The sequence below is a fragment of the Choloepus didactylus genome, chromosome 8, assembly GCF_015220235.1.
Source record: "Choloepus didactylus isolate mChoDid1 chromosome 8, mChoDid1.pri, whole genome shotgun sequence".
NCBI lineage: Eukaryota > Metazoa > Chordata > Mammalia > Pilosa > Megalonychidae > Choloepus > Choloepus didactylus.
In genome coordinates this window covers 66,776,893-66,798,705 of record NC_051314.1, presented here as the reverse complement: position 1 = coordinate 66,798,705, position 21,813 = coordinate 66,776,893, and the positions used below count along the sequence as shown (strand labels likewise).

Genomic DNA, 21,813 nt, shown 5'->3' with positions numbered 1-21,813 from the left:
TGTTCTGGAGTTCCCTTATTTAGCAGGAGTTTTGTTGTCACCTCTGTCTCCCAGGGGACAGATCTCCATCTGTTTCCTGGGTGTTTGAAGCTGGCAGGCATTTGTCCCAGATCATCTGCCTCTACAGTTTTTTACATGCCTTTCATTTTCTCAAGTGCTTTCGCCTGGAGAGAAAGGAGAAGGGTCACCCTGAAAAGGACTTTCCCAAGTCAGTCTTTCCCAGCCAAAACAGGGCCAGGGACCCATGAAAGGGGTGCAGACTGGCTCCACAGTGTCTTGGAGAAGGACTCAGGAAAGGCACCAAAAGCTTCTTCGATGGCTTCCTAAAGCTGAGCTTTCCTGGCATGTCCAGCAAATGTAGACCTTCAGCTAACTGTCCCTGGCAGCCCTGAGGAAGCACTGTGTTCTTTAATCTCCACCATCTCTGCCCCTGACCTGGGATGCTGAAAACAATGGCTGCCTCTGCCTTTGTCCAGGACATGGTTGAAAAAATGGCTGCTGACACCTTTGTCTGGGGTGTGTTGACACATAGGTATCCTCAGAACTGGGTCCCCAGTGATCCGAATTTGCTAATCAAAAGCTGTGATCAGTGATCAGCTGTACCCAACCGTGTTCTTGGGGAAGAGCATTTTTTTCTTCCTTTCTGTCACCACTAGCTAGCCAGGGACTGGACACCAGGGCAGATGACCATGGAAGTGGGGGGTGGATGCCAGTAGCAGTAGTGCAGAGAAAGCAATTTACTGTCCTTTGCCATAGTTTATCGGCTTTTTCCTTCTGCTTGTCCCTGGATGCTGTACAGTATCTCCTTGTCTTCAGAGCTTAAAAACAGTTGTTTCAGAGAGTTCCTGCCTGTTTAATAGTTGTTTTTGGTGGAAGGAATGAGTCCTGGAGTGTCCTACTTTGCCATCTTTCCTGGAAGTCTCTTTCCCCATTTATAGATTGGATTGTTTGTTTTTGTTGTTGAGTTATAGAAGTTCTTTATATATTCTGGATATTAAACCCTTATCAAACATATGACTTTCACCTATTTTATCCCATTCTGTAGGTTTTCTTTTCACTTTCTGGGTAATGTCCTTTGATGCCCCAAAGTTTTTAATTTTGATGATTTATCTATTTTTTCTTTTGTTGTTCATGCTTTCAGTGTCATAACTAAGAATCTACTGCTATACCTAAGATCATAAAGATTCCCCCATTAAGACTGGGTTTTAATACAACATAGTTTAAGAGGGTGGGCTTTAGAGTAAGACTGCTTGGCTTTGACACTTGTGACCTTGAGTAAGTTAATTAATCTTGCTATCTCAGTTTCTTCATTTAAAAAGAAAGATTAATAATGGTAGCTACTTCACATAGTCATTGTGAGGATTAAATAAATGAATAAATGTAAAGCACATAGAAAAGTGCCTGGCTTATGATAAGCTTGCAGTAAGTGTTAACTACTATTTATATTATGTTAGGAAAAGCTACCTCCCAAACTTATGAAGTCAGTTTATGTAGGTCTTCCAGGCAAAGGGAAATAATAAGATTCTTTAGTTTGCTGTAGTTTGATTCACTTAGCATTTGAAATCACTGTATGCATAGTGTTAATTATGCCATTCTCTCCATGAGATTATGTGTGCATATGAATTCCAGGGCTCTAATGTGAAATTCTGAACTAATTGTATAATAGTATTATAATCACTTTAAGTATACAACAAAACTGCAAAAAGGTTACATGTAAATTATGAAGATGTCAAAACACAGAAAAGCTGTATTTATTAAAACTCATACCCAAATTGACTATACAGGATGAATAATTGGAGGGCAGTGTAAAGAAGGCTCATGAGGACCGGCAAATTAGATCCTGTATGCTATTTAAATGTTCTGCAGGCTGGAATGCCCAGAAGGCAGCTGGACATCATCCCTGTGGCTTTTGGAGACAATGTACAGTTTGTCAGCACAGGGGTAAGGGTAAGCACCGTGGGACTTTTCCCAAGCACTGTTGACTTAATCCCTTAAACCAATAAATGAGAGACAGATTGAAACTGGAGGAAAAGAGAGAAAGAAGGGGAAAATGGAAGGAAGAATAAATTTCGTGAAATGCCTTCCTTGGCCCAGATACTGTCTAGGAACTTTTAAATATTGTCCTCACATCAACCCTGTGGGAAACATATTACCATCTCCATTTGTAACATAGTTGGTTGCCTATAAAACAGCTATTTCTCTCCTCTTTTTTCTTGCCAATAGAGATTTTATTCTGTCTGCATGGTTGACCGCGTGACTTAGGTCCTCACATGACCCCGTTCCTCCACAGCAGTGGTCATCCTGATGGGTCATTGTTTTTCCATTATCTTTCATAAGGATTGTTGAGGCACAAACGAGATGAAATTCTTGTCAATGAAAGGTGAAGGGAAGGCTGCAGGGAAGCTTCCAAGAAAGATGTCTTCACAGGAAGAGACAGGTCTGCTGCTGCTCCTGCTTGTGGTTGGGTCTGCACAGGGGGCCTGAAAGTGTGGGAGCACCTTGGGGTCCTAAGAGGAGCTAACCTGAGGACAGGTGTCTCTTATCTTTGGAAGTTTGTGCTTGATTATGGAATTTGCCTTGTTTAATTCTCTTGGGAGAGACATTGAAATTTTTGTTAGTAATATTATTTGAGTGCACTTGCAAAGGGACTCTGCAGAATCAGACAATTTCTGCTCCCCAAAGCTTGGATTTAGGTAGCCCTACGTCTGAAAATTATTGACTACTCTTAGGACATGCGTGTTTTGGTTCAAGCATTCGCTCATGTGTAGGCCTGATTGTTACATCAAATCAAGCTAAAGAAATGATAAGGAACTGGGTTGATCTGAGTATAGAGCTGACAGGACCATTTTGTTGGTGCCCATAACTTGTGCTTAGAACAGGCAACACAGACTTTAAGAACTGTACTGTGGTCTGTTGTGAAAAACTTTTCCTGGACAAGTGAGACTATATCCTTGTGGGCAAGATTTTAAGTGAAGGAAATGTCTGTTCAGTTCAATCTTCCAGGAACAGGAAAGGAGGCAAGTGCTTGACTTGGGGAGGGGAGAGCTCCCCCACCTCCTGACCCTCCCCCCCACTAGTGTTCGGGGGAGAACTGGGAGGAGTTGGGCTTGGCTCAGAGAAAAGGAGTAAGGACAGATCCTCAATGCCCAGGGTTTGTTTGTTTGTTTTGTTTTATTTTTAAATGTGGGCAGCAATAGCCACAATTATTTGTACTATGTTTAATGCTCAATTTATTTAACATGTATCTAATAAAAATTTTTAAACATTTAAATTAAAAAAAATTTAAAAACATTTAAATTAAAAAAAGATTTTATAAGCTCATTTAAATCTACTCTAAAATATCACTGATATAAAGGTTTAATTAGTTCTGTTGTTGTTACACTATTATGTCTTCCTTCTTAGGATTATTGCTGTACCCATTTTGATATCTTCCTCAGGCTTCAGAAATATTATTTTGACACCTTTCTGGAATCTAAGTTATCTTAGTGGACCCAAAAGAAAAAGAACTCTTTCTCAAACCAGCTAAGTTTAATGTGGTTGTGCCTCTTAAGGTGATCCAAACCTGAATCACTAAGCACTATGTTGAGATTCCTTCTTATAGTCACATTTCACAGTTTTAGATTAAACAGACTAATTTTAAAGTCTATATTTTTAATGTAGATTTTAGTTTTTAGTGTCTCTCCCTTGCAATTGTTGGCCTGGCCAACAATGCATAACCATTGTCCTGTCATTATGAAGTATTAACCTAGTGTCTAGTCATTATGTGTGAGATCCCCATGCTAGTTAACTGATGGGAACTTCCTCTTTTCTACCTGGCAGTGAAAGGTGCTTGGTTAAGAGAGAAACATAGAAGAAAAAAGACAGTGTGAGGATCAGGGTTAGTTTATACTCATACCAAAATAAATGCATTTATTTAACTGATTAACTGATGGCTTTGTATTATATTGCCTATTTCTTCCCCTTCTTTTTTCCCTGCCTGCTTCCCCTTATTTATGGTTTATGCCTCAGGCCTCAGTTTGTCGTGAGGACATTGGACAACATTTAGGGTCTTAAAGCTCTGATGCATCTGTTTAATCAAATAATTAGTTACTACCTATCACTGTAATTAATGTCATCTTTGTAATATTGGAGAATATTCTTGATATCACATGGGTTTTCATCCTATTACACTTTACAACGTAGCATATACCTCAATTTTAGAACAAGATGTGAGTTTTCTTACATTCAGCGGTGTACTAAGTATTTCTTTGAGGACAATTGGAAAAAAAGGTGCACATGCACACACACAATGTTTTATTGTGTATTTCTTGTTTGACTTCATTGCTATTTCTCCAGAATTTAGCATAGTGCCTGGCACATAGTAGTTGTTTAATAAATAGTGATCTGAATGAATGAACACTGAAGTTATTGTATTCGTTTTTGATCTGGCTATGGTACTAATATATACCAAACTACATCTACAACTATAAGTAGATGTAGTTTCATACCAAAGACATTATCATACTGGGAGTTAATCAGGTAGAAACTTCTTTCCTCTCCCTGAATTTCTTTAAATGAATAAAATTTCTAGGTGTGTGTGCTGGTTTGGATGTATTATGTCCCCCCAGACTCCAAGTTCTTTGATGCAATCTTGTGTGGGCAGACGTATTAGTGTTGATTAGGTTGGAACCTATTGATTAAGATGTGACTCAATCAGCTATGGGTGAGAACTTTCATTGGATTTTTTCTATGGAGGTGTTGCCCCACCCATTCAGGGTGGGTCTTTATTGGATCACTGGAGTACTTTAAAAAGAGCCACAAAGGCCCAGATGCAGAGCAGCTGTGAGTGACATTTTGGAGTGCTGCTATGAGTGACGTTTTGGAAAGCAACTCAGAGTGACATTTTGAAGAGCAGATGCAGCTAAGAGAAGACAAAATGCCCCAAGAGCAGCACTTTGGAGAAGGCCATTTTGAAACGCAACCTGGGAGCAAGCAGACGCCCGCTACGTGCCTTCCCAGGTTTGCCAGATGCCAATGGCCTTTCTCCAGTGAAGATGCTTTACCTTGGACACTTTACGGCCTTAAGACTGCAACTTAAGACTGTAACCAAATAAACCCCCTTTATAAAAGCCAGTCCATTTCTGGTATTTTGCAAAAGGGCAGCATTAGCAAACCAAAACAGTGTGTGATCGAGGGTGGTATCTGCTGCTCACAAGCACAAGTAACTACCATAGGATCAAGTCTCTCAAATACCAAGAAGTCAATCTCATAGGCTACAGTTTTTAGTAAAGAGTTTGTGAACTCAAATGCCTACCAAATCAGGCAGGTAATGTAATATGGCGTTGTGAGACAGGTGGCCTGGAAAGGGCTTGGCTTTTCTAAAGAAATCAGCCACTACTCAGCTTTAGCCAATTGCTGCCATTTGCGAGTGAGATTCCAATGTTGCTCAATTTCCAATCTTCCATTAGATGTCAAAGGCCAAGTTTTTATAAGAAATCTCCCAATGTTTAAATGATAAAAATACACTCCACAGGCTGACCGCCAATTGAAAACTGCTGATCAAGTTCTATCTTCTGTTTTCAGTCTCTACATCAGGTGATCTTGACTTAGGATACAAGGAGAGAATTTGAAGAGGATTCATCAACTTGGTGGGAAAAAATTGCATTGGAATTTTTTGTGAACTCTAACTAAAATTTAGCATTTCCTTCAGTTATAAATGTGGTGTATCAGTTAACTATTGCTACATAACAAACCATTGCAAAATTTCAGTAGCCTACAATAACAAGTATTTATTTCTCATGAATCCGTATGTCAGCCGAAATAACTCCTCTGCTCTCACTGGGGATCCATGCATTGATGGGTTATTTAATTTAGGTCGGGCTCGGCTGCTTGATGCTGCTTTTCACTGCAGTTTTGCAGATTGACCAGGCAGCTGTGAGTCACGTGTCTCTCATCTGCCTTAGACCAGCAGGCCAGCCTGGGCATGTTCTTCCACGATAATGGAGAATGTATGGAGAGCAGAGTCTAAGGTCTAGACTCAGAACTGGCACACGGTGGCTTCTGCCATTTTGACCACAGCAAGTCATGTGACTGCTTCTTGTGGGAGAAACTGCAAAGTCACAGAGTAAGAAGTATCAATATAGAAGGGGAGAAAATTGGGGCTACTAATTCAATCCACCCCACAACAAACACTGACGTTTAGGCACTATCAATGGCTTTGTCACCAACAGAAATCTCGATATCACAGCATAGTTGTTTCAGATAGCTCACAATTTTTTTCATGCTCATCACTACTTTGAAATTACAATTGTTATTAAACCTGCTGGTAGTTTGCAAAGGAACGAAGTCTTCCTGTTTATGCGGATGCCGGTGATACAGCTGGCAAACAATCAGGTAGCTGATTGTGTCTAGTCATCATTCAGCCACCAAATGCTGAGGACAGGGGTTCTTACCCTGGTGACCCAGGTATCCTTTTTGCTTCTCAGTATTCCCTTATTAATATGTGGAAGTTTGTTTAGTAGGTTGTGGAAGGAAGTAAGATAAGGACCATCCCAAATTTTAATGTTCCGATTCAACAGCTTTCATGCTGCCATGTCTTTTAAAAATAAAATTTAACTTTAACTTGCCTATACTTTAAATGTATTGACTCGTTAGTTAATATATTAATTATCTCATGTATTACTAGATCACATTTGTTTTTTTTTGTATTTTGCCAACTATATTTCAATCTAACTGGTTTCCTTTCTAATCCTTTATTTTATGCATTTAAAAACATCATTCTGAAAAGGGGTTCCATAGGCTTCACCAAAATGCCAAAGGATTCCATGATACAAAAAGGTTTAAGATACCTCTGCTCTCTATCATTATCATCACCTAGCGCTCAGCAATGTTCTTCAAACAAACCAGCCTGTTTCAGCGGTGCCATGCGGTGTTGGGAGAACAGTCACAAGTCTATACTTGAACCAGAGTATTTATTAACGACAGCAACATGGTCTGACTCCTCACTGGTCACCATGATGTAAGACATCCCAAAGGGGAAAGTAAAGCTTCATGGGGTGTGCTTTCCTAGCAGGGTTCTGTAATTCTTTACGCTCCATCATCATCAAGCTGCCAGCAAGGCAGACATCACTGATTGTAATTCTCCTTCCTACAGAGCTTAGACTCTTTTTGTTCCCAGATTCCTCAAAACAAAGCTCCAGGCAGCAGCTAACACTAACTGTGTGTGGCTGGTGCGTTATATAAAACCTATTTGTCACTGCCAATCCAAGATTTTCCAACTTCTCTCCAAAAGGAAATATACCAGTGCCTTACCCATTCCATGAGGTGTTGTCGTTGCTAAGGTATGATTCTTGTTAACATGTTTTATTTTCCTTCCAGGTAATATGTTTCTATTTAAAATGTAGAGAATGTTTTACTGCAGAAGAATCACCCAAATGCTGGATGTTTCAGTAACTCAAGTGAACAGGAAGGTAGTATGATAAATAGAGCAAAGGTTTTGGCATGACAGCCACTCAATGGATGTTAGTTCCAGTCCTTTCCTTATGTTAACTGAGTGCCTCCTGATTATGTACTATTGTGATAAATACTAAGAAAAGTTGAACAATATGGACCCTTTCAGTAAGAAAATTTTACTGATATCGAGGAAGATGATATAGGTCAAATACTATTATGTTGTAGGCAGTAGTCTGACCAATTCATGTAAAATTTAGAAAGAAAAAAAGACAGCCAGTCACCTGCTTGTGTAGTCTACACAGTCTTAAACCAGCAGCTGAGTTTTTTCACTGAACTCTTTTTGGTACAGGAAGGGAGACAAAATACTTTACTTGCTGCCCAACAAATTGAAGATGGAAAACACTTCTTTTGATTAATTAAAAGCGAAAGGTTGGAACTATTTACCTTCCCATTCTTTAATTAACAAAGCCCACAGGCCACATGAGGAAGTAATAACACTCATTATGTTGTGATGAAGGACTGTGATGATGAGTTAAGTCAGACGGGACTTCAGGCATGATTCCTTTCAAGGCTTCCCCAAGAGGTTGCCCCCGTTTGTAGACAGATCCTTACTTGTTGAAGAACTCCCTCTCACCCGTCTTGGCACATGTTTCCTCAGAGTGTGTTTCCTTTTGCAAGGGAAAGAAGAGCCCTTGAAACAAAGGGCTGTACTTTAATTAAGCCTAGTTGTCCTTTCTGGTATTTCCTTTATTGAAAGAACACCTCCTTTGATTTGTATCTGTGTAAGTCATGGGAACAAAAAAAGATTGATCCCTTCCAGGCAGAACTGTCCCATCTGAATGATCAAAAGCCATGTCAGCTAACTTACAAACTAACAAATTATTTTCTTATTGTCCCTTAAATCTCCCACGAAGCACCTTTTGAAGACAGTCTCCATCCCTCAGGCTTTGGTCACCCTCCTTCCAGCCTGTGTGTGGTCTTAAGGAATCTGAGGAAATAACAAACATGCATTCTACCTGCAGGTGGAAACCCAGCACAACCCCCAATTTCCTCTGGAGTTCTTGGCTCAGAATATGAGAGGTTTTCCTGCCTGTGTCCCCAAAGTACCACTGAAATTTGTTAGTCAAAAGGCTTTCCACCCATGGGGAAAGTTAGCTTTAAAATTTAGTTGCTACTCTTTCAACTACAGAAATATCAACTAAGATACTGCATCCGCATTAATGTGAAAGAAGAATGAAATTGCGGGCTCACTTTCCATTTCATAAATCCACTTTCTTGTGGGAATAAGAAATAACTCAATAGCAATGATCTGGGCCATTGGATGCCAAGTTTTTTTGCTCTCATTTCTCTCTTTTTAGAGATTAAATTCAGTGCTTCCATTCTCTTTAAGAATCAGAGATGGTGATGGCTTTTCAAAATGTACTCTTCCAGTAGAAAGAAAATAAAGGCCTAAATAAAAGACTCTTTTTAATGATCTCCTGTGAAAACTGAACTGAACAGCAATTGGATGTTCCCAACTAATATACCTTTTTAAGTGGCTCTCTGATGGAATATCTAAATAGAAAATCCTTACTTCCTCACATGACGATTTTCATTCACCAAGTTTGATTGTATAATAGAATGATTCCTCCAGAAGTCACCATTTTAAGTTAAATGGATGCTAAACAATTTTTTACTTACATTTTCATTCTTGCTTTTTAAGACTGGAATAACGGAGTTTCACCCGGGCTTTCGGAGGGGGTTAGTTATGGCGCCGCCTGTGAGGTACTGCATCCCGGGCGAACGTCTTTGCAACTTGGAGGAGGGCAGCCCGGGCAGCGGCACCTACACCCGGCACGGCTACATCTTCTCGTCGCTTGCTGGCTGCCTAACGAAAAGCAGCGAAAACGGCGCGCTTCCTGTGGTGTCTGTGATAAGAGAGACAGAGTCTCAGTTACTGCCAGATGTGGGGGCTGTTGTAACCTGTAAGGTCTCTAGCATCAATTCACGCTTTGCCAAAGTACATATCCTATATGTGGGGTCCACACCACTTAAGAACTCCTTTCGAGGAACTATCCGCAAGGAAGATGCCCGAGCTACTGAAAAAGACAAGGTTGAAAGTTATAAGAGTTTCCACCCAGGTGATATTGTCTTGGCCAAAGTGATATCCCTAGGTGATGCACAGTCCAACTACCTGCTGACCACCGCTGAAAATGAGCTAGGAGTGGTGGTGGCCCACAGTGAATCAGGTGTGCAGATGGTACCCATCAGCTGGTGTGAGATGCAGTGCCCTAAGACCCACACTAAAGAATTCCGGAAAGTGGCACGAGTGCAGCCTGAATTCTTGCAGACCTAAGAAGCCATATTTTACCCAATGGAGAGGATTAAGCTGTTTCTGAGAGTACATGTATGAAAATAACATCAAGATGCCATTGTCTTTATTCAGACATATGGGGTCAGCCAGCAACCACCCCTAGAAAAATCTGCTGGAACTGTGTTCCATAGGTGGAGAATTTTTCTTATACCTTTCTCTTGCGTGGTGAAACTTCTCTTTTGGAGGCACCAGCGAACAAATTGTGTAATGTTGGAAATAACCTATTTCTCCTGACAGTCCTTATAAATGTGTATTTTTTTCTGTGACAAAGAAAATAGTTTTACTGAAAGAATTTTATGGTTTCTTTTGTCTTGAGCAGGGATAGGAATCTAAATGGTATCCTGACAGAGCAAGGGTTTGCCTGGTTTTGTGCTTTAACTGACTTGTATATGTGCTTGCTTGTTCTGGACAAAGCCTGATTTCCAATCCTTTTTACATTTGTTGTGTTTTAAGCCTTTGTTTATTGAGTATTCACTGGGTCAAGTACTTTATATACATTGTCTAGTTGAGGGAGATTATGGTTTGGTGGAAATTACAGACATGTGGTCCTCCAGCATGTGAGTAGTTTTGAAAATAATTTGGGAAATGTAGTATTACTAATGTAGTGTTTATTAAATCTGAATTGAATAGAGAGACAGACAACTGTCATTTGAGGTGGCCAGGGAAGGATTTGTGACATGAGATAAAAAGGAATTAAAGAATTTAGATGAGTGAATTGAAGATATTCAAAGCAGAGACAGAAGATCAAGCAAATTTGCAGAAGTAGAAAGGAATACATAAGTTTAAGGATGAAGAAAGGATGAGAATTAAGATGAGTATGAGCTGTTACTCAGGAAGCCCAGTCTGCTATACATAGTGACAGTGACTGTGGGTGAGCTTTGGAGTCAGCCCCCCTGGGTTTGTATCCTCTACTTGCCTTGAGCAGGGTTTTTTTTTTTTTTTTTTTTTAATTGAAATTTTGGAGATAATTGTAGATTCACATGCAGCTGCAAGAAATAATACAGAGGGATCCTTGTATACTTAGCCTGGTTTCCCACACTGGTGACATTTTGCAAAATTACAGTCAGGATAGTGACATTGATTCTTGAGCAAGTTATTTTTTATGTCTTTAAGTCTGTTTCCTCATCAGGAGTGGTATGACCTACCTCATCAGGGTATTGTAAGGAAGAAATGCATAAAAGTTCTTAGTACATATTAGTTTTATTGTTATATATGAGTGTTATTATTATATCTCTGATTGCCATCTCAAGAATCTACTAAAGCTAGGCCTTATTCTAAACACTTTCATGTAGTTTGTTTAATTAGTTCCCTGTTTATGGCTATTTAAGAACTTTACAGTTTTATCTATTATAGATAATACTACAGAGAAATACCTGATCATATATCTTTGTGTGTGCCTGTGATGCTTTTGTATAAATATATTTATAGAGAAATGGAATGTTAGGTCCAAGAATGTAGGTATTTTAAATTTTGATTCTCCCTTATTGTCTTCCAGAAATACTCTACCAACTGATTCTTTCACCAACAGCCATTTTATGTCATCTCTGAACCTCACAGTGACCCTATAAAGTAGTACTCATTTTCATATTTTACAAAGAAGGATACTAAAGCTTAGAAAGACTAATTTACTTGTTTCAAGTCATATAGCCATCAGGCAGCAGAGCAGTATTCAACACCAAGTCTGTTTTACTAAAAAGCCCAGGTTCTTTGTTCTGTGCTGTGGTGCCTCCCTTATGCCAATTACTAAATAGAACTTTGGGCATGCCAGTAGAGTCTCTCCAGACTGCCATTGGTTCATTAATCATGAGTGCTTTTTTGAATATCATTCATTCCATTGGATATCATTGAACAACTGCAGGCATACCTTGCAGATCTCGTGGTTTCAGTTACAGACCACTGCAGTGAAGCAAGTCTTGTAAATTTTTTGGTGTCCCAGTGCATATAAAAGTTATGTTTACACTATACTGTAGTCTGTTAAGTGTACAATAGCATTAGATCTAATAAAACAGTGTACATACTTAAAAAAAAAAAAAAAAGAATGGAGTAACGGAGCCCTTGTGGGAAATTTTGAAAATTTTTGTGGCTAACTCTGCCTGCCACATTTCAGCATACTGTAAATTTTATGGCTCTTGAAATACAATGTTAGCAGTAGAAATGCTCTATGACTATAGTGGCACAAATAGCAATGCTATAATGTCTGTCATTGAAAAGTTTCATGCTCCTAAAACTTTGAAATTGATCTGAATTGTAGAAAGTTTTAAAACTAGCTGAAGGAAACCATTCTAAATTCCATGATGTCAGTGCCTTACCAGCTTGCTTTAGCTTCAGATATAGAAGTCCTCCACATAAACTCTAATCTGGCAGGTTGTGAGGAGGTCTGTCTCCAGCAGTAGGCAGGTGGGATGTGAAACTTAAAACACCTCATTAAATCTGGTATCTGTTTTGCTTGGTGTGAGCCTAGGCTGACACCACCTTGATACAAGCCACCTCTACCTCTGGTCTGGCCTATATTATGTCTTCTTGTTCTGTTGGTTTGGATCCTCTGTTGGTTTGGATCCTCTGAGGATTAGATGTGTAAAAGATTTATTGGGGAAAGAAAGGAGGAACTGAAGGAGACAAGGAGACCTTTTAGAGAGAGATGCTGGTCTGACCCCTGTGAAGGAGAGAGGGAAGGAAGGAAGGTTGGGTAAGAAGAGTCTCACACTGCAGTGCAGTTTTAAGAAAGATTCTATCCAACTGATGGGGGTGGGGGGGTGTCCCTGAGTTAAAGTCACTGTACCAGTTTGAATGTATTATTTCCCCCCAAATACCATTATCTTTGAGGTAATCTTGTGTAGGCAGACCTATCAGTGTTAATTAGATTGTAATTCTTTGAGTGTTTCCATGGAGATGTGCCCCACCCAACTGTGGGTGATGACTCTGATTGGATAATTTCCATGGAGATGTTGGCCCGCCCATTCAGGGTGGGTCTGAATTAAATTACTGGAGCACTACATAAGATCAGACAGAAGGAACAAGCTGCTACAGCCAAGAGGGACACTTTGAAGAATGCACTGGAACTGAGAGGAGCTTCAGCTTACAGAGACATTCTGGAGATGGCCTTTGAAAGCAGACTTTTGCTCTGAAGAAGCTAAGAGAGGACAAATGCCCCAAGAGCAACTGAGAGTGACATTTTGAAGAGAAGCTGAAGCCTAGAGAGGAAAGTCCCAGGAGAAAGTCATTTTGAAACCAGAACTTGGAACAGATGGCCAGCCACGTGCCTTCCCAGCTAACAGAAGTTCTCCGGATGCCATTGGCCATCCTCCAGTGAAGGTACCCGATTGCTGATGTGTTACCTTGGACACTTTATGGCCTTAAGACTGTAACTGTGTAACCAAATAAACCCCTTTTTATGAAAGCCAATCCAACTCTGGTGTTTTGCATTCTGGCAACATTAGCAAACTAGAACAGTTACCAATCGTGTTCCAAGACTTGCAGGACTGGACCTGCATTAGCATCTCTGTTGTACTCCATCATTGGCTGGGAGCAACCTGTGGGTAGTGTGGCTTCAGTAAGGACATTGTGAGGGATTGGAGCACAGCAGCTGGGGCCATCCATCAATTACTCTCCCTGCCACACTCTAGAATGGTGGTTCTCAACCTTGGCTGCATATTAGAATCACATGGGGAATGTTGAAAATACTGATGTCCAGGCCACACCCCAAATACATGAAATCTAACACTCTGTGGGTGTTCAGTTTTAGTAGTTCTCAAAGTTCAACAGATGACCCCAATGGGCAGCCAAAGTTGTTAACCACTGCTCTAGAGGAACTTTTCAAGAAAAAGTATGATTAGGAGCCAAATGAATCAAACACCCATTAGTTGCTTGGGAGTTTAGAGAACAGAGAGATTGCTTCATGAAGATTATGGTTGTAAAGGTTTTCCCAAGGCACTGAAATTTGAGCTGAGATAAAATGTTTGGTTTGGAATAATCAGACAAATGAGTGAAATACATATGTGAAAAGCATAAAGAATATTTCAGGACACTGAGTAAACAAGACAGGAATAAGCCCAGATCTTCAGGATTCTTGGAAGGGAAGAACTGGATTTGTGTAGGGGAGTATTTGGGAGATATGGAAGGAAAATTATATTGTAGCTCTATTATGGAGAACATTTATTTTACACTGAGGAGTTGGGACTCCTGTAAGGCACTGAGAGAACAGATCACTTTTTGAGTTGATGAAGGTTTGTTTATTTGTTAAGGTTTTTTTTTTTGTTCAAAAGCAACAGAAATAAATTTTCATTAACCTAAAGGGTAAAAATAAGATTTGAAAGAATATGGGGTAAATCATGTCATCAATAGAAAAGCAGAGAAACCAAAACTCAGAAGAACTAAAATGAGGGTACACCAGAGAGAGCTAGGGCACAGAAATCAATGGAAAGTCCTATTAGGCACCACAGATGAGATGAGCTGGCTTTTCAGATCTTTCAATAGAACTGAAACTATTTGTCAATCAGGAGCTATAATTGAAGGATATAATTGAAAAAGTAACCAACTAGTTGTGTGACCTTGGGCAAGTTACTTGACCAATCTGGTCACAGCAACCCTATGTGTAAAATGGGTATAATAAGAGTTCCTACCTCATAAAATGCTGTGAATTTGAAATGAGTGGATATATGTAAAGAATTTAGAAAACTGTCTGGAAAATAGTAGGTATTATATAAGTATTAAATATTATTATTTTGGAGAGGATTGTGGGAAGATGGCAAAGTAGGAAGCTCCAGGAATCATTCCCTCCACCAGAACAACTATTAAACAGGCAGGAACTGTTTGAATCAACTATTTTGAAACTCCAAGGTCTAGTAGAATACTGCGCAGTATCCAGGCAAGAGCAGGAATAAGAGGCTGATAAACTGCAGTAAATACTGGTGATTTTACTCTCTGTACAGCAACTACCACCCTCCATCCCCAGCCTTGTGGCAGGCAGCAGTGAGGTCCTCAACGCTGGCTCCTGGTGCAGCTTTTTGGTGCCAGGTTGGGATATAAAGACCTAGTTCCTCAAGATCTGGGCTTGTGTGGTCTGATCACCGATCACTGCTTTTGATCAGCTACCACAGATCACCAGGGCCTGAGCTCTGAGGGCAGCCTTTGTTCCAAGCTGCCTCAGGCCAAAGTGGCAGAGGAATCTTAAAGACAGTACCCTTCCTTAAAACAGTTAAGGAAAATGCAGCTTCAAAGAGCCACAGGAGAAGCTCCTGGCACACTTGCTGGCCTCTCCCTCGCCTTCTCCCCAGGGCAGTGTGGAGCTGGCCAGCACTCCCTTGGTGGGTCCCTGGCCTCCTTCCAGCTGGGAAAGACTGACTTAGGAAACACCTCTCTGGCTTGTTCCCCCACCGCATCGAATTTGTCCTCCAGACAAAAACAGCTTGGGACAGCTAAAGCAGTGCAAGAAACAATTGGTTGGGCAGCCTGGGACGAATGCTTACCTGCTTTAAGTCCTGTGGTTGAATACCTGGGAGAGGGAGAAGGACTGTTTCCCAGGGAGTAGAGCGGGCATTCAAATTCTGGTAAACCAGAACTCCTAAGGACACTAGCAGGCACAAGTGCAGGAAAAGACATAGGCTCAGAAAAGACAGGGAGGATCCTGTACTTTGCATTCATCTTGGGCTGACCTTCTTGATAGCAGGGTTGAATTCTGAAGGAGAGCACTGGCCAATGCAAAGACAATATGAAAACACTGTGAATGGTTTGTTTGCTTGTTTGTTTGTTTTGCATTGGTTTGTTTGATTTTGTTAGCTTCTCACACACAAGAAAATCTATCATATCACTAGCTGGATAAAAACTCCAGAAACAGCTCAGGGACTAAACCAAGAGTTATCATTTTTAAATATTGAAATGTACAGTGTGCAAAAAAAGATTACAAGGCAAAGAAACTGGAAATGATGGTCCATCCAAAGGAAAAGGATAAAAATCCAGAAAACATCAATGAAGAAGATGAAACTGTGGACATACTGGACAAAAACTTTAAAAAAAAATAATCTTCAAGATGCCCAAGGAAAACACAAAACAAACATGAAGGAAAGCACAAAGAGAGAACTAAAGGATATTAGGAAAACAGCAAATGAACAATGTGAGAAACTCAATAAAGAGATAGAAAGTTTAAAAAAGGAACCAAGCAGAACTATTGGGGTTGAAGACCACAATAACTGAAATGAAAAATTCCCAGGAGGGTTTCAAGAGTGGAGTAGAGCTGGCAGAATGAAGAATCAGTGACTTCAAAGGCAAGACAATTAAAATGACTCAAGCTGAGGAGTAGAAAGAAGAAAGAATTTATAAAAAGCAAAAATAGCTTAAGAGACATGTGGTATACCACCAAGCATACCAATATATACATTATGGGAATCCCAAAAGGAGATGAGAGAAAGTGGCAGAAGGAAGGAAGGAATACTAAAAGAAATAATGACAGACAACTTCCCAAGCTTAGCAAATTGAAGAAGTCCAAAGAATACCAAACACATAAATTTGAAAAGGAATATGCCCTGACACATAGTAGTCATGCAGTTGAATTGAATGGGCAAGGAAGCAGTTCTGAAAGCTGCAAGAGAAAAGCAACATGTTATGTACAAGGGAGTCCTAATTAGATTAAGTCCCAATTTCTCATCAGAAACCATGGAGGCAAGAAGACAGTGGGTTGAAATAACCCACTGAGAAAACAATTGCCAATGAAGAATTTTATATCAGGTGAGACTTTTAAAAAATAAGGTAGAGTTTAAGACATTCCCAGATAAAAGAAAGCTGAGGGAGTTCATTACCACTAGATGTGTTCTACGAATAATGTTAAAGTGAGTTCTTCAGACCGAAAGGAAAGGTCACTATATAGTGGATCAAAGCAGTGTAAAGAAATAAAGACCTCCAGTTAAGGTAACCATATGGGTACTTATAAATGCCAATACTATGGTATTGCTTTTTTTGTTTTGTTTTGTTTTGTTTTGGTATGTAGTTCAACTTCTTCCTTCTCACAGGTGTTAAAATGCAAGTGCATAAAAAGTAATGCTAAATCTATCATTTTTGACATACAATGTGCAAAGATATAATTTGTAATAGGTACAAAAAAAGGTGGGGGATAGATAGGTCTAGGAACAGTATACATGTATGCTATTGACATTAAGTTGGCATCAAATAAAATATGATTGTTATATATTTAGAATGTTAAATATTAACCCCATGGTAAACATAAAGTATGAAGCACATATCCAGAAGGAAATGAGAAGGGACCCCATATAGTACAATACAAAAAAATCAAATAAATATGAAAGGCATTAACATAAGAATTGAGGATCAAAAAGGCATAAGACATACAAAGACTAAAAAGCAAAATAGCAGAAGGAAGTCCAATATTATCTGTAGTTACTTTAAATGTAAATGGATTAAACTCTCTAGTCAACAGATTGAAATTGGTAGAATGAATAAAAAGTTTGAATCAACTATATGCTATTTAAAAGATACCTTAAATTCAAAGACAATAGTAGGTTGAAAATAAAAGAATGGAACCAAAAACACACAAGTAGTAACCAAAAGAGAGCTGAGGTAGTGATACTTATATCAGATAAAATAAATTCTAAGTCAAAAACCCTTATGAGGGACAAAGAAGGACATTATAGACTGATAAAGGGGTCAATTCAACAAGAAGACTAAACAATTATAAGTATGAATGCATGTAACAGCAGACTTCTCAAATATATAAAGCAAATATTGACAGATTTGAAGGGAGAAATAAACATTTCTACATTAACAGTAGACTTTAATATATAGCTTGCAATAATGAATAGAATATTTAGACAGAATATCAATAAGTAAATGTGACTTGAATGATACACTAAACCAACCAGACCTTAACAGTCATATTTAGAAGTCTTCATTCAACAGCAACAGAGTATACATTCTTCTCTTGTGTACATGGATCATCATCAGGATAGACCACATGTTAAGTCACAAAACAAGTCTCAATAAATTCAAAATCATAGAAGCCATACAATGTATCTTCTCTAACCACAGTGAGATGAAGCTAGAAATCAATAACAGAGGGAGAAATGGAAAATTCAGGAATATATGGAAATTAAACAATGTTCTCATAAACAACCTATAGGTCAAAGAAGAAATCACAAAGGAAATTAAGAAATATCTTGAGGCAAATGAAAATGAAGATACAACATACCAAAACTTACGGGATACAGCCAAGGCAGTGCTGAGAGAGAAATTTATTGCTCTAAATGATTATATTAAAAAGAAGAAAGGTCTCAAGTCGGAGATCTAACCTCAAAATGGGGGGATCTAGAAAAAGAAGAGCAAACTAAACCCAAAGGGAGCAGGAAATCCTAGCCAAAGTAGACAAGAAATAAAAATAAAAGGCAACCAAATTGGAAAGGAAGAAGTAAAACTTTCACTATTTGTGGATGACATGATCCTATACACAGAAATCCTAAAATCCAAACAAAGTTACCAGAACTAATAAACAAATTCAGCAAAGTTGTGGAGTACAAGATCAACACCAAAAAACTCAGTAGTGATTCTAGACTACTAATGAACAATCTGAAGAGCAAATCAAGAAAAAAAATCCATTTACAATAGTAACTAAAAGAATCAAATACCTAGGAATAATCTAACCAAGGGTGTATAGGAATTGTACACAGAAATCTACAAAACACTGCTAAAAGAAATCAAAGAAGACCTAAATAAATGGAAGGACCTTCCATGATTGGAAGACTAAATATTGTTCAGATGCCAGTTCTACCCAAATTGATTTGCAGATTCAGTGCCATCCTAATCAAAATTCTAACAGTCTTCTTTGCAAAAATGGAAAAGTCAATCATCAAATTTGTATGGAAGGGTTAGGGGCCCCAAATAGCCAAAGACATCTTGGAAAAGAAGGATGAAATTGGAAGACTCACACTTCTCTATTTTAAAACTTATTACAAAGCTACAGGAATCAAAACAGCATGGTACTGGCACAAAGACAGACATATAGACTATTAGAATTGAACTGAGAGCTCAGCAATGAACTGTCACCTTTATGGTTAACTGATTTTTGACAAAGGCACTAAGGTCCATTCAATTGGGGAAGAACAGTCATTTCAACAAATGGTGCTGGGAAAACTGGATGTACATATGTAAAAGAGTGAAGTTGGACCCCTATTTCATACCATATACAAAAATCAACTCAAAATGGATTAAATACCTAAATGAATAACCAGAAATATAAAACTACTAAAAGAAAATCTAGGGAGGCATCTTCAGAACTTTGTATTAGGCAATGGTTTCTTCAACTTTACATCCAAAGCACAAGCAACAAAAGAAAAAATAAATAAATGGGACCTCATGAAAATTAAAAACTTGTGCATTGAAGGACTTCATCATGAAAGTAAAACAACTACTTACATAATGGGAAAAATATTTGGAAACTGCATCTCCAATAAGGGTTTAATATTAGGGATACAGAAAGAAATCTTAAACTAAACAACAAAAAGATAAACAACCTAATTTAAAAATGGGCAAAATGTTTGAATTGATATTTCTTCAAAGAAGTTATACAAATGGCCAATAACACATGAAAAGATGTTCAACATCATTGGCCATTAGGGAAATGCAAATCAAAACCACAATACACCATGTCAAACCCATGTGAATGGTTAATATTAACAAAACAGAAAATCACAAGTGTTGGAGAGAAATTGAAGAAATTGGAACACTCAGTTATTGCTGATGGGAATGTAAAATGGTATAGCTGCTGTGAAAAACAGTTTGGCACTTCCTCACAAAGTTAAGTATGAAATTACCATATATCCCAGAAAACCCACTTCCTGGTATATACAACCAAAGAATTGAAAGCAGGGACTCAAACAGATATTTACACACTGTTGTTCATAGCAGCATTATTCACAATTGCCAAAATACGGAAGCAACCCTGGTGCCCATCAACTGAATGGATAAATGAAATGTGGTATATAAATACAATGGAATACTATTCAGCTGTAAAAAAGGAATGGAGTCCTGATTTATGTGACAACAAAGATGAACCTTAAAGACATCATATTGAGTAAAATAAGCCTGACACAAAAGGGCTGATATTGTATGATCTCACTGATATAAAATAAGTAGAATAAGCAAATTCCTAAAGTTAGACACCAGAATATAATTTGCTAGGGGAGGGGGGTAGAGAATTGGATGTCAATGCTTAAATTGTACACAGCTTCTATTTGAGATGATGGAAAAGTTTTGATAATGGGTGATGGTGATGGCAGCACAATATTGTGAACGTAATTAACAGCACTGAATTATATATTTAAATGACGTTTAAAGGGGAAATTTTAGGTTGTATATATGCTGCTAGTGTAAATTTTTTTAAAAAAATCCATAGGACTGTACAACACAGTGAAACCTAAAGCAGACCATGGAATATAGTTAATAGCACAATTACAAAAAATATGCTTTCATCACTTCTAACATAAGTGCCACAGCAATGCAAGGTGTTAATAAAAGGGTAGTATATGAAACTGTATTTTATGCATGATTTTTCTGTAAACCCACAACTTCTCTAATTAAAAAAGGGGGAGTGGAATTTGGAGAAATTATTCTTCGATAAAGGCCAAAAATGGTATTTAAAAATATTATAATTTTATGTGAAATATATCAGCTCCTAATGAAGTTAAGCTTCTGCCAGCACCATCTCATAGAGAACTATTGAGCACTTGAAAAGTGGTAGTGCAAGAGAGGAACTGAAATTTAATTTTATTTAATTTTAACTGATTTACATTTAAATAGCCAAATGTGGCTACTGGCTACTATATTGGACAGGGCAGGTGCAGAAAAAGCATTTGCATGCTCCTTTTTTTTTTTATTACTAGTAGTATATATAGCATTTTGTTAATAAATTACAAGAATATAGGAATTTTGTGTCTTGTTCACAGCAGTATCTATTTTGTCCATTGTATTCTTGTGTTTAGAGCAGGGTTGGTGCTCAGTAAATATTTCTTTAATAAATAAGTGAATGCTTCAAACCTATGTTTACTTTCAAACTTAGATCTCCAGCCTCCTTCTCCTTCTCACAAATCTCTGTCACCTCAAGGGAATATGAGCATATCTTCTGAGGAACCAACCTTCCAGGCACTACAATGGAAGTTTCTTATAAGCAGGGGTTGGGTCTGTTTTGTTCACTGTTATATCCTCAGCAGATTGAACAGAGTCTGTCTCATAGGAGGTGTCCAGTGAATATTTATTGAATAAATGAGAGTATGACCAGCCTTGGCCTGGAGGGGAAAATATCTCTTGATTCAAGAGTGAATTATTTGACTAAATGCAATGATTAATGACAATAGGCAGCACACATTGGGTATTTACTCTGCCAGGCACTTTCTAAACTCTTTAATACCCATAGCAACCCTATAAGGTGAGAAAACTGAGGCACGAAGTTCTTAGGGAGCTTGACCAAGACTTCACATCTGGTGAGACACAGAGTCAAGGTCAGAGCCAGGAAGTCTGACTTGAGTCCAACTCTTGCTCCCCTCTACCACACTATCTTCCAATGATGGATGTCTGACACACAATAAGTACTCAAAAAATGCTTTCTGCCTTTTTTTCTTCTTTTTCTCCTTCCCTATCCTCTTTTTCTTTATCTTGTCATTTCAGGATTGTTTTAGTGGTATAACACCCTTCCTGTACTACTTTTGGGAAAGTTATATGATATCTGATCCTCTATCTCCTATTCACTCTGGTCATTTCAGGAGTGTATACAAAGAGACTATGTTGACAGGATGTGTTAGGGATGACAGTTAACTAAGGAGGAAATGAGTTCCTGAGACCCGTGTTAGATCAGATTGACCTAAACTTTTACCCCATCTGTATTAGTTAGGGTTCTCTAGGGAAACAGAATCAATGAGAGATATCTATGAATATAAGATTTATAAAAGTATCTCATGCAACTGTGGGTATGCACGAGTCCAAATTCTGTAGGGTAGGCAGCAAACTGGCAACTCCAATGAAGATGTTCAGTGAAC

The 21,813-nt window shown here is 38.5% G+C and overlaps 1 protein-coding gene across 1 annotated transcript; it reads left to right on the top strand.

The window, feature by feature from the left end:
- The first annotated feature begins 9,161 nt into the window (after positions 1-9,161).
- LOC119541698 (exosome complex component CSL4-like) lies at positions 9,162-10,715 on the top strand. Its single transcript, XM_037845846.1, has one exon. It carries the CDS (start codon positions 9,179-9,181, stop codon positions 9,764-9,766), a length of 588 nt encoding a protein of 195 aa, XP_037701774.1. The 5' UTR covers positions 9,162-9,178; the 3' UTR covers positions 9,767-10,715.
- The last annotated feature ends 11,098 nt before the right edge of the window (positions 10,716-21,813 follow it).